Source organism: Carcharhinus amblyrhynchos, chromosome 4 (genome assembly GCF_965287045.1).
Source record: "Carcharhinus amblyrhynchos chromosome 4, sCarAmb.v2.hapA, whole genome shotgun sequence".
Classification (NCBI taxonomy): Eukaryota; Metazoa; Chordata; class Chondrichthyes; order Carcharhiniformes; family Carcharhinidae; genus Carcharhinus; species Carcharhinus amblyrhynchos.
Window position 1 is genome coordinate 25,118,300 of NC_137327.1, and position 13,138 is coordinate 25,131,437.

Below are 13,138 nucleotides of genomic sequence, written 5' to 3' on the forward strand. Positions count from 1 at the left end.
CTTCTAATCAGATCCATTGGGACTGTGTTAATCCAAAATATAAGGCAAAAAAGAGGCACTATAAGAACTCTGGAACAGTTATACTGAAAGATTGTAAGGTAAGGTGAAATGGAGTGATATGACCCCGGGGGCAACTTTGATTTATGCCAGGGGGTAATCCAGACAAAGCAAAAGTCACAACAGTTCAAGAATGAAATGAAAATGATTGCACTGTATAATGGGCTATTGACATTGACCAAAACTTTCTGATAATAAATGTTATTTTTTTTCCTTGTGGAAAAATGTGGATTCGCTTGCAACAGATTTCACTCAATTTTCTGACCTGAATTCAGTTTAAGAAAAATGCAAAACCAGAAAATCAGAATGTTTCACCGATATCACATGTGAAATTTCCAATGTGTCTTCAAATATTGCCTAATTAAGAATAAAACACTGAATTAAAGAGTGAAAGACCGAGAAAAAAACACTATGAAACCTATTTCTTCAACATGTTTGTGACTTTTGCCACCAGGCAGCAGAGAGTAAGATGTCATTTGAACAGGCAGCAAAAGATGACTTTCCAGTAAATGTGATTGTTCTAGTTAATTTATCTTACTTTACTCAGGCTGTGCAGTCACCAGTAAATCAGAAATAGCTGCTGCAAATCCTATTTAACATAGACTGCCTCAGTGATATCACAATTCTTCGTTGGATTCAAATAAGTATGGACATTATTATTGCGAATAAAAATAGAACCAAGAATTAAGGGCAGCACGGTGGCAGGGTGGTTAGCACTGCTGCCTCACAGTGCCAGGGACCTGGGTTCGATTCCGGCTTCAGGTGACTTTCTAAGCTGAGCCTGCACATCCTCCCACACTCTAAAAGATGTGTGGGTTAGATTGACTGGCAATGCTAAATTGCCCCTTTGTGCCAGGAGGATTAACAGGGTAAATGCGCGGGGTTACGGGGATAGGGCCTGGGTGGGATTGTTGTCAGTGCAGCGCGAAAGGATCCACTGCAAGGATTCTAGGATTCTATAATGATGTTAGACACCCACAGGACAGGTACTGAATCAAAACTCTGGCTGGGATTTGCCGGCCGCACTCAACCCAAGTCTGGAAAATCCTGCATGGTTTCCCCCTGCACCTGCTACGATTCCCATGGAGGGTGGCAGAGTAAATTCCACCTTCTATATCCATACTTAAAAATAAGCTCTTAAGGAAATAGTTGCTCATTTTCTTCCTGAAATGAGCTTCCTCATGCACCTCAATGATGAATTAAAAACTATATCAGTCAGCCGATCTGACCTATCACGGTGGCACAGTGGTTAGCACTGCTGCCTCACAGTGCCAGGGACCCCGGATCAATTCCAACCTCGGGTCACTGTCTGTTTTGGAGTTTGCATGTTCTCCCCATGTCTGCGTGGGTTTCATACGGGTGTGCTGGCGTCCTCCTACACTCCAAAGATATGCGGGTTAGGTTGATTGGTCATGCTAAATTGCCACTTACTAGCAGGGTAAATATGTGGGGCTACGGGGATAGGACCTGGGTGAGATTGTTATCGGTGCAGGCTCAATGGGCCAAGTAGGTTCCTTCTGCACTGTCGGGATTCTAAGATTCTATAACTTGATAATCTAACACGCGTAAATGACGATGACCAATCTTGTATTTAGGTTGGCAGTTATTAGTCATTGGGTTAAAATGGTTGCCATCAGCTCTCCTGGGCTAACTCTGCATTGTTGTATCTTGCAGTTGCACAGGATCTATTCCTTTTTGGATTACATAATGGGCGGATGTCAGATTCATTTCACGGTAGGTGAATAGCTATCATGCTTTTAAGACTATTTCCTAGTGATGATTTTTTTTATCTCTGGAAGGTGAATGATTGGAGCTATTACATTGCAGAAAGTGAGCACATGTTGTGGGTTTACCAAATGTTTTCCTTTGATGTTAATTATCCTTTTGAAGTGCTATATTGCCAGGAAATCTCTGGTTCCCAATCCAAGAGTTTTCTAGTTATACAATGGTGAAACACTTGCATTGTGATTTATTTTTGTTGGAATTGCTGCAGCGCGAAGCAGTTGAATAGAAGGTACAAAGTAAAAATAATTCTGGTTCTTGAGCTTTTGAAACATAATGGAAGGAATCTTACCGTAAAACGGCAGTATTGGTTCCGGCAAGGAAAATGGTGCGTTTCTCTCCAGAGAACCCTCCCCATTATGTAACAGACTGGTTTTCTCTCCAGATCTTATCACCCTGTCACAAAAATACAGCGGAGCCTGTTTCACGCTGTCATATAGGGAGACAGGGCCTTGACACGCTGGCAAAGCCTGGCTACACCATGACAGAGGTGCCATGCTTAAAGGCTGTCCAGATTAAAGCAAAAAGTAACCTCCCCTCCCCCACCCAAGGTTGCAGGGGCTCCCCTGGTAAACCCCAGGCCCCAGATCAGAGCCAGCATTCACCCCATCGATCAAAGCTGGAATTACTCCTCGTTGCCCTCCACCAGCAGTCAGTGCTCGCACATCACCCTTCTCCTCCAACCTCAGACCCCCTTACCCTCCCCCTCCACACACAGCTACCACCAGCACACACACACACACACACACACACACACATAGCCTTCACTGGCACCCAGCTCCCACATGCGTAGGCATCACCAGCACTACCAGCTCCCACGTCCGCTCCCCCCCACACCACCATATATAAATTAACCCCCTCCTTCTCCCATGAGGATCCCATTAGGATTTGCCCCAGGCACTGCCACCTGGCACTGGTTGGAACTGCCAGGTTGGCATTGCCAGGTGCTGGGCCATGTCCCTCTCCCCTGGGGCTATACCATCTTTAGGCCCCAGGTTGATCCCCTTGACTGTTTCACATCTGGGTGAACATATCATCAGTGTGAAAACACAGCGGAGGCTTACTATCTGGTGGGATGGGGTCTTTAATGATATGTAAATGTAGTGTATTGTATGTAAATCCCATTGGGAGAGTGAATCTGATCAAGTCGCCAGTGAGGGGTAGTGAAAATCGGACCTGGTAATCTTGCTGACGAGATTCACGACTCCAGATTTCTGCTGGATATTGACCTCCCGCTGCCATTCTCACAGATGGCAAACGTGGGCTCAAGACCGCCCCCTAAAGGAGCAGCCAGTGAATGGGAACCCAGCATTACCTAAACAGACAGTTAGTTCATTCAGGATCAAGGGCATTACTTAGATATGGAAAGGCCAGATTTACATTGCTGAATACAGCTGGAAGTGCACTCGCTCTGTAACTCTGTCACAATGGTGGAAGCATCCAGCAAAGGTATTTTGCAAACTGCTTTGGAAGCGGTGAAGTAAGATCACTTATGCTATGAGGGTTTTTCACATTGGCAACCATGCTATCAGATCTAAACTTGCAGATTCAAGCAACCATATGGAACTTCTTGTTGCCTTTATCTCACATAAGACCAGGAGTAGTTCCTTCACAGATCTACCGTGAAATTTTTTTTGGCATAAAATGTTTGCCCACTGTAAATGGCTGTATCATTTTAGATTGCGTAGCTCCAGTTTACAATATTTAGTGATCATTTGCATCCTTTTGCACAATGGTTTCACATTGATCATATGAGCTTTAGTTGGGGTGCAGTGGAAGAAATCTAAGTTGCAGAGAATTGCAAGTTTCTTCATTCAATCATTTCAGTACAAATGCATAGGCCTAAAAATCCCACCGGTGAGTGAGGGCATAAGGCTGACAATTGTTTGCTGGGAGAAAAGAAGGGAAATTTAAGGTTTGATTTGAATCCGCAAGACATGCTGGTTAGATGCATTGACCATGCTAAATTCTCTCTCAGCGTACCCGCATAAGGCGCCGGAGTGTGGCAACTAGGGGATTTTCACAATAACTTCATTGCAGTGTAAATGTAAGCCTACTTGCAATACTAATAAATAAACTTTAAATACATCCATCTCCCGTTCCTGTCCCTCCCCCCATCTCAGCACAACTTTACAGACCTACCTTTGCCATCCTTTTCCAAATGACTAGTTACCAACCAAGTGCTTATCCAGTGTTGGCCAGCAGAAAGTGGGTCAAGTACTGCCACCTGAATGCTTGGAGCATGCTGCTTACTAATGTGCAGATTGGAAAAAAACCCCTGATATGGTGTCAAACTCAAAGAGAAACTGGCAATCATTAGATTTTTCTTCGCAGTTGTGTACCAGTAGAGAGATGAAATTATACAAAATTGTAATCTAAGAGTTTTTTAATTCTGGATAATCTATTTGTGGATCTCAATTTTTTTTTGTAGCTATTGGCTCCAATGTTCTTGTTCCTTTTAGCAAGAAGCTCATGCCAAAGGTTTCTGCTGCAGAAGAGTTGTAATGGTGCTATTATTTTTGATATGTTTTGTGTGCTCCTATTTGGAACATTGTGCATCACTACGATCTTTGCAAGAAATACAGCATCCAGAACATAGGGCTGTTAATTATGAATTGCCACCTTCTATTTCAGGTAGCCATTGACTTCACAGCTTCAAATGGAGACCCACGGAACAGCTGTTCCTTGCATTACATCAATCCTTACCAGCCCAACGAGTATCTGAAAGCACTAATCTCTGTGGGTGAAATATGTCAGGACTACGACAGGTACGGCGAACTAACTGCCAGCAAACAACCTCACCTCATCTGCAAGCATGCTGCTAGTTGTAATGGTGATCATTAAGCTCTGTTGACAGTTTCAGTAATGAGAAGCAAGTATCTTCCATTTGAACTATGCAAAGCAAATGTGATCTCTTGCATTTTCTTTGAATTTTTGGTTTACTTCCTCCCATTACATTCTTTGTCCCAAATTTGCACTTCAGCAGCGGCACGGTAGCACAGTGGTTAACACCGCTGCCTCACAACGCCAGGGATCGGAGTTTGATCCCCTGTTTGGGTTACTGTAGAACATAGAACATAGAACAGTACAGCCCTTCAGCCCTCGATGTTGTGCCAAGCTATGTCTGAACCCAAGATCGAGCTATCCCAGTCCCTATAATTCTGGAGTGCTCCATGTACCTATCCAATAACCGCTTGAAAGTTCCTAAAGTGTCTGACTCCACTATCACAGCAGGCAGTTCATTCCACAACCCAACCACTCTCTGAGTAAAGAATCTACCTCGGTCATTCCTCCTATATCCCCCACCATGAACCTTATAGTTATGCCCCCTAGTGACAGCTACATCCACTCAAGGAAATAGTCTCTGAACATCTGTCTGTGTAGAGTCTGCACGTTCTCCCCAGCACATAGGTATGGGTTTCCTCCGGATGCTCCAGTTTTCTCCCATAATCCGAAAGACATGCTGGTAGGTGCATTGGCCATGGTAAATTACATAAGAACATAAGAACATAAGAAATAGGAGCAGGAGTAGGCCATTTAGCCCTTCGAGCCTGCCCCGCCATTCAATAAGATCATGGCTGATCTGTCGTGGCTCAGTTCCACATTCCCGCCCCCTCCCCATAACCCTTAATCCCCTCTCTTATCAGAAACCCATCAACCCGCGTCTTAAAAATATTTAGCGAGGTAGGCTCCACCACTTCAACGGGCAGAGAATTCCAGAGATTCACCACCCTTTGACTGAAGAAGTTCCCCCTCAACTCCGTTCTAAACCGCCCCCCCTTTATCTTGAGGCTGTGCCCTCTAGTCCTACTGTCCTTTCTGAGCGGGAAGAGTGTCTCCACCTCTATCCTATCCATCCCATTCATCATCTTATACGTCTCAATGAGATCTCCCCTCATTCTTCTAAACTCTAATGAGTACAAGCCTAGTTTATTCAGCCTCTCCTCATAGCTCAACCCCCTCAACTCCGGCATCAGCCTAGTAAACCTCCTCTGCACTCCCTCCAAGGCCAAAATATCTTTGCGCAGGTGCGGCGCCCAAAACTGCACACAGTACTCCAGCTGCGGCCTCACCAATGCCCTATACAGCCGCAGCAAGACCTCCCTACTTTTATATTCAATCCCCCTCGCGATGAAGGCCAGCATCCCATTCGCCTTCCTGACCACCTGCTGCACCTGCAAGCTGGGTTTTTGCGACTCATGCACAAGGACCCCGAGGTCCCTCTGCACCGTCGCCTGCTGCAGTTTTTTGCCACGTAAGTAATAATCCTTCCTACCATTCTTCCTACCAAAGTGGACCACCTCACACTTGCCAACATTAAATTCCATTTGCCATTTCCTGGCCCATTCGCCCAGTCTATCTAGATCCTTCTGCAGACTCTCCACGCCCTCCGCACAATTTGCCGTTCCACCAATCTTGGTGTCATCAGCAAATTTCGACACCCTACACTGGGTTCCCTCCTCCAGATCATCTATATAAATGGTAAATAGCTGAGGCCCCAGCACTGACCCCTGGGGCACTCCACTAGTCACCATCCGCCAATCCGAATAGCACCCATTGACCCCCACTCTCTGCCTCCTATTTGACAACCAACCCTCTATCCACGCTAACACCCTACCCCCAACTCCATGTCCCCTGACCTTCTGCAATAACCTCTTGTGAGGCACCTTGTCAAACGCCTTCTGAAAATCAAGAAAGACCACATCCACCGGCTCTCCTCTATCCACCGCCCTAGACACATCCCCATAGAACTCCAATAAATTTGTCAGACACGACTTCCCTTTAACGAAACCGTGCTGCGTCTGCTCTATCAAGCAATTCCTCTCAAGATGCCTTGCTATTTCCTCCTTGATGATGGATTCTAACATTTTACCTACAACAGACGTTATTCTCCCTCAGTGTACCCAAACAGGCACTAGAGTGTGGTGACTAGGAGACTTTTCACAATAACTTCATTGCAGTGTTACTGTAAGCCCACTTGTGACACTAATAAAATAAATATTAAATAAACAAAACAGCTGGGCCACTTTAACAGGATTGAGTAGTGAGCTTTCAGTTAAGGAAAAATACTACAAGATCCCTGTGATTTACAGAAAAAAATTGAATCGAATCAGTGAAACTTCTCTTGAATTTGGCCACAGTTGACATTATGTAGATCAAAGTGAATTCTAATTCTGAGGCAACTGGATCAGTTTAAATATTTTATCTATTTACAGACAATAAGGGTGGAATTTGCCCTTTCTGGGACTAGAAACTGTGATGGGTCAAAAATGTGGAGTGTTTCCCATTGTGGAGGCAGGGTGGGAAATTACGCTGAATCCTCTGGCCTTGACCTTATTAGTTATGCAACTAGGTTTTTTACACCATATTCTATGATGGGGAAGGCCTGATGGCGCATAGTCTACCATTGTATCCAGGTGCCATATTGAAAAGTGCCCAACATCACTAACCCACCATCAGAATAAGAAGATGGACCTTCTGAAAATGAAGATAGATTTCCAGCAGTTCTCTAAAGAAGACGGATCTCCAGCAACATTCTGAGCCTGGAAGATGGAAGGACACTGAATCTGGAAGGTCCAGCTGCAGATGCTCCCTACACTCACCACTGCGATGTCCCAGGATTTCCAGTAGCCGCCATCCTGAACTCCAGAGACAGCCTCATGCAGTCTTCAGATGAATCCTAGACGTTACGCATCAGCATGTTTTCCTGCTGGTGCCATGGGGAATCAGGCATGGGTAATCAGGCCTTCATATGCATCCCATTAGCGGAATGCAAATGAGAGTCATACTGGCATCCGGTGGGCTTCCTGACCTGCCTTGGCAGGCACCAGTGGAAGATCCTGTGGTAAACTTAAACTTGAATTTTCAGCTTCCCACCGAATTCACTCCACACCCCGCCATTGAACCTGGTGACAGAGACATGGGAGAATTCTTCAATGGATAGTTTAAACCCATATATAAATTCAGAAGATTACCATTTAATCTAGATCCTATGAAATTAGACCTTCCAAGTTATTCATTTATGTGTGTGTCCCATGTTTGCATGAAGTTCATTTCTTGCTACCTTGATAGAAATTGTTTATGCTAATGAGGTGACACCTCCAGTAAAGGGATTTCACACATGATACAATTTGAAGAATTCATTTTAAACACACTCATTTACCTCCATGATGGATAATGGTTTTGGCCACTTTGGCCGTGTACATTGTTGTCAATAATTGCTCATCTTAAAAGATGACAATGTATCTTTGTGAGCTCCTCCGCTGGATGTTTGGTTGGTGGGTAATTAGCCAAATTCATCAGTTTCTTTTGGAGAGAAACAATCGGTTTGTTGTCTGAGGGGCATCATTCTGCATCAAGCCTGGGGCAGGTATGGAGTCACGTCCCAAGTCGGGATGAGAATTGAACCCACACTGGTGGTGTTATTCTGAACCACATACTAGCCATCTAAGCTAACCAGCCCCCTCCTGGGATGTTACACTAGTACCATTTTAACTTTCAAACATAGCTAATGGCATCCATTAAGTTCCCAGCACTCCTCACTCACAGCCTCAAGAGATGGCACACTCAGTGCAAAATCCATACTTAAGATTTAAAAATGCATTAGAATTGATGAACCATAAATTAGTAAAACTTTCAGATTGGATGTGGCTAGGATTTTGAGGGAGAAATTTAGCCTGGCATGATTTTGGATCTAGAAACATGTAACTATTTCATGGATGCAGTGAACGGTGATGAATCACGCAGTTGTACATCCCACACCATTTTCATTTCCCCTGAAGTTTTACACCCTGCTGAAGTTGAGCATTCTTCAGTTTAACTTGCACTGCAATTACAGCTAAGTGGGACCAATTATACTTCTTGTTAATCTGGTAAAGCTGAACTAATTGCACAGGATCTGTTTACCCTTCATGAAAGGTTTTCTACTGAAGGCTTTGACCATTCTGACACAGGGAGACACAATGACAAAGGCAGGATGAGAAGTGGCAGCTTATGAAAAATGAACAGGGTATAGCTTAGTGACGAGAGTGAATGTTGGAGCTGGTGACTAATAAGTGGAATCACCAGTGCCCTTTTCATAGTGCTCTTTATGTCATCTATTCATACTGTGCATAGGTGACCACTCTGGAAAAGTGTTTAATGGCCATTGGAAAGAAGATGATTCAATCTGACCCCAGAATGTTGAATAGGGACATTCAGGGAGAAACAGCAAACATTTTTCAAAATTCAAGGCCCATAGTGTTGGGCAAGTGTAGGTAGCACAGTAGTGGGAGTTTGAAGTTTATCTGTTAGTGTCACAAGGAGGCTCACATTAACACTGCGATGAAGTTACTGTGAAAATCCCCGAGTCGCCACACTCCGGCACCTGTTTGGGTACACCGAGGGAGAATTTAGCATGGCCAATGCTCCTAAGCAGCAAATCTTTCAGACTGTGGGAGAAAAGAACTTCTGAAGATGCTGGTATGGAATGGCACAGAGAACAATCCTCCTTGGGCAGCACTGCCCACATTTTGTCTGCAGAATCATCTCTGCATCTTAAGTTTCCCTTCATTATGCTGCTTACTCCTTAACCTCCCACTCTGCAATGTTGGCTATTGCAGGATCGATGTCAACACTAAGAATGGGTTTGAATGCTTTCAGCATTTCTCTCACCTAATCTGACCCCTATTTTTAATTGTTTCCCATTTCTGTTAATTTCACTTGTGCACAGTTCTCCCAAGTATTCCTTGTTAGTGTAATTGTATCGCTGCCTGTCACGTGGGAGACTGGGGTTTAATTCCCCAAAGGGGAAAAGTGGCACGGTGGCACAGTGGTTAGCATTGCTATCTCACAGCACTAGGGACCCGGGTCAGGTCGCTGTCTGTGTGGAGTTTGCACATTCTCTCCGTGACTGTGTGGGTTTCCCACAGCTGCTTCGGTTTCCTCCCACAGTCCGAAAAATGTGGTGATTAGGTGTGTTGGCTGTGCTAAATCCTCTCTCAGTGTACCCGAACAGGACTTCCTTGTCAATTCCATTGATTTCCATTGACAGCACCCGGGGGTGGGGTCTCTACAGTGAACATTCTGGAGGGAATGTAGCACCAACTTTTGGATTTCTAGGTCATCCTCCGCACATGTGGAACCCAGATATTGCTGCCTATTTCAGTGGTGGAATAATAGTGAGCACTGGCAGTTTCACAATTATTGCCACCACCAGGTTTCGGCCAAACATCGTTCCAACAATCTATGCTGGCCCCATTCTGAACGATTTTGAGCTCGAGTGAAGTAATTTGGTAACTGACATTGTTAAAGTTTCTCAGACATTCAGGACAGCTATCATCCGTTCAACATCAGAAGGAAGTAGTTAAATATAGATACAGATAAATGCGTTGAGGCGGGTTTGCTAGGAGGTCCATTCATTATTCAATAGGACAGGAACTTAAGATGTGAGGCTACACAAGATTAATCAATCACACTTTGCGTAAGTCTTGTTAATAATCCGTGTTGGGTGTGAAGATGTGAACTGCCATCCATGTTATACATTACAAAGGGAGTAAAGATGAACCTACTGGTACAGGTATTGCACCAATCGGGGTTAAAGGGATCAAGGGACACACAGAAAGGCAGGATCAGGACATTGAATCTGATGATCAACCTCGATCAAATTCAATGGTAGAGTAGACTTGAAGGGTCAAATGGCCTACTCCTGCTTCTAGTTTTTATGTTTCTATATAACTCTGAGCTTTTTAATTAATTGTTTTAATTTTAATTTACAGGCACCTTCACTGACTCAAATACTACCCTTTCAGGCCAGCCACTTAGTCATGTAGTGACATGGGTTAGTGGGCCTAGCCGAACAATATTAATATGTGTACCTTGACTGTGAATCCTGTCCTCGAGTTTGTGTACATTCACTTTTAACAGTTGTGAGAGACAGGATCATTGACTTTTTATTCCCTCCTCCTCAAGTGAAAGCCACTGAGCTAACCCATATTAACATTACTGCAGCAGAGATCAGATAATTGAATGTAGATTTGGAAATCAATTAGGGATTATTCTGCTCTTTGCGCCTTAACAATTTATAATTCAAAGAGCACGTAAAACAGAGAATTACTCTTTTTAAGATTTAATGGGAACAAGATTAAGAAATTATTAAGGTTTTATTCCAACTCTGCAATTTACAAATTTGGATTTTAATCATGATATCACCAAATGATTGTATCCAGGATTTGTGTCAACGCTTCCTTAAATTATGTTTTGGCTGGGTATAGAGGGATGAACGGATTCCCTTTATTCAGCTGTCTGGTCACAACAATGCTTTTTTTATCTTTAGCTTATTTTCCCCATTGATACCTTTTGCAATTCAAATGTGTTTACTTGTTAATAAGGAGCCAATCAAACCAGGTTTTCTTGAGTCAAAGAAAGAATAAATTTATTGTAGTTACTAAACTAGAGGGAAAAAAAATAAAAGATATGCACACACACACACACACACATCTCAGAAGCAGGAGAAGTTAGAATCCTATTAAAGGTTAAAAGAAAATACAATTAAGTCCTTTACTTGCCATTGAGGCATAGATTAGTGAACACTTGAAGTTAACTTGTTTCATTTAAAATCCTGGAGTTGGACTGAGGTTCAGGTAACTACATTTTGCCGGTGACAATATTGTCTTCAGAGAGAGAGAATCTTTACTGCTCCCTTCAGTGCTTTTTCCAGATGACTTCTCTGCTTCTGGCTTGGCAAAACTATTTCATAAATCTCTTGTCTGTATATTCCAAGAAAGAATTTGATTAATATGTCTTGCTGTCATTATTGTCCAACAAGCAATCGCACTCTTGATCTTTCATCTCAGAAATTTGTGCCACATACAAATAGTAGAATCAACAGAAAATTGAGTTATTTCATTATCCACAAGGAGTTTTGAATATCTACTGGGTAGCTGGCTTATTTGCAGTTTCCATTGCCTTGACAGAACTAAGTTGATTAAAATCCAGCACTCGCATTTTTGAGATCTTCTTTTCAAGAGTCTGTTTTTGCAGTGGATCTCGACACCCCTCAGGTGTGAAATTCCATGCAACATGTCTGAGCAGGTTTGCAGTGCATTCCAACTAGGGAGTGATCAACTTACAATACCAGACATCAGTTGACTGGTGGTAGCCATCGTTGGTCAACGTCCTTTCTTGTATTTAGAAAAAGAAATCCTCCTTAAACAGTTCAGCACATTTTTAGTTAGCTGGTGAAATTGTAGATAGGTCACACTGAGTCCTAATTTCCTGAGATTGTGATGGTGTTAAGACTTGATTTTTCTCCTTGTTAAACGGACACAAAGGGATTTGTAAATGTCGCAAGTGCTGATAACTCACACTGACCGTGTACTTTGATTCCCCTGGCAAATAGCCTTGTTTTACTGGATTGCTGAGATGTTCATCTTGTCACCTTGGTGCAAGGAATGAATATTTACTGAATGGAAAGGGAATTTGATGTCCAGTAACTTGTTTTTAGTTCCAACTCATTTGATTAGTTATTGCTGTCAGGTTCTCTTCATGAGTAATGAAATGTTCATTTTTAAAAAAAGATTTTCACAGTTGAGTGTGAAGTTTTGCTGCCAGTATTCTAGAAGTTGTGGCATGAACTAAATCGGCTGTAAATTAGAAGGTGCTGACACACAGAGAGTGTGTTTCAGGTGTAAGTGAATGGGGTTTAAGTAAGTATAACTTGGGATCACGAACGTCACAAATGATGCTCAAAAGGTGGACAATTTCAGATAAATCGTGTGGTGATTTAAGGGCTCCGGCGACAGCTGTTCTGATTTTCTCCTATGCTAATTAATAAAAAACAGATTTTCTTATTTTCCATTTCCAAACAAAGCTCGGAATTACTGCCTTCAACCATCTGCGCTGATATTTTTCACAGTTCATTCAGCCTTTTTTTTTCATTGCTGATGATTGCCTTAATTCACCAGTCAATTATCATTGAGCAGAATTGCACCATCAAAGGGACAATGCTATCCACTATGCAGCTTCCATTTCCCAAGTGTTTGGACACGTGTAACCTCCAGATGGCAGCAATCACCTTATCTGGTTAGGAACTGACCTTTCACCTTTGAGACCTGATTTTAGCTCTAGCTGATGGGGATTGGGGGTCAGGGGTTGGTGGGAAGAAATTGGGCTTGCTAGCAGCTGGTTTTGAGTGTTGGAGAGGTAAAATGGCACCCACAGCTGTGAGGTGGATAACATTGTTTGCTATTTGATGAGGACATTCACACTTGTGCTGGGAACGTCTGTTTTCAAGAAGGAGTTAATATAGAATCATGGAATC

General features: G+C 43.1%; 1 protein-coding gene across 1 annotated transcript in view; it reads left to right on the forward strand.

Moving 5' to 3' along the window:
• Positions 1–13,138, forward strand: part of cpne7 (copine VII) — a 133,072-nt gene that overhangs the window by 95,628 nt on the left and 24,306 nt on the right. The window contains exons 8-10 of the mRNA XM_080188092.1: positions 12–98; positions 1,732–1,791; positions 4,474–4,607. Of these exons, the coding sequence (XP_080044218.1) occupies positions 12–98; positions 1,732–1,791; positions 4,474–4,607 (281 nt within the window). The remainder of the gene's footprint in view (positions 1–11; positions 99–1,731; positions 1,792–4,473; positions 4,608–13,138) is intronic.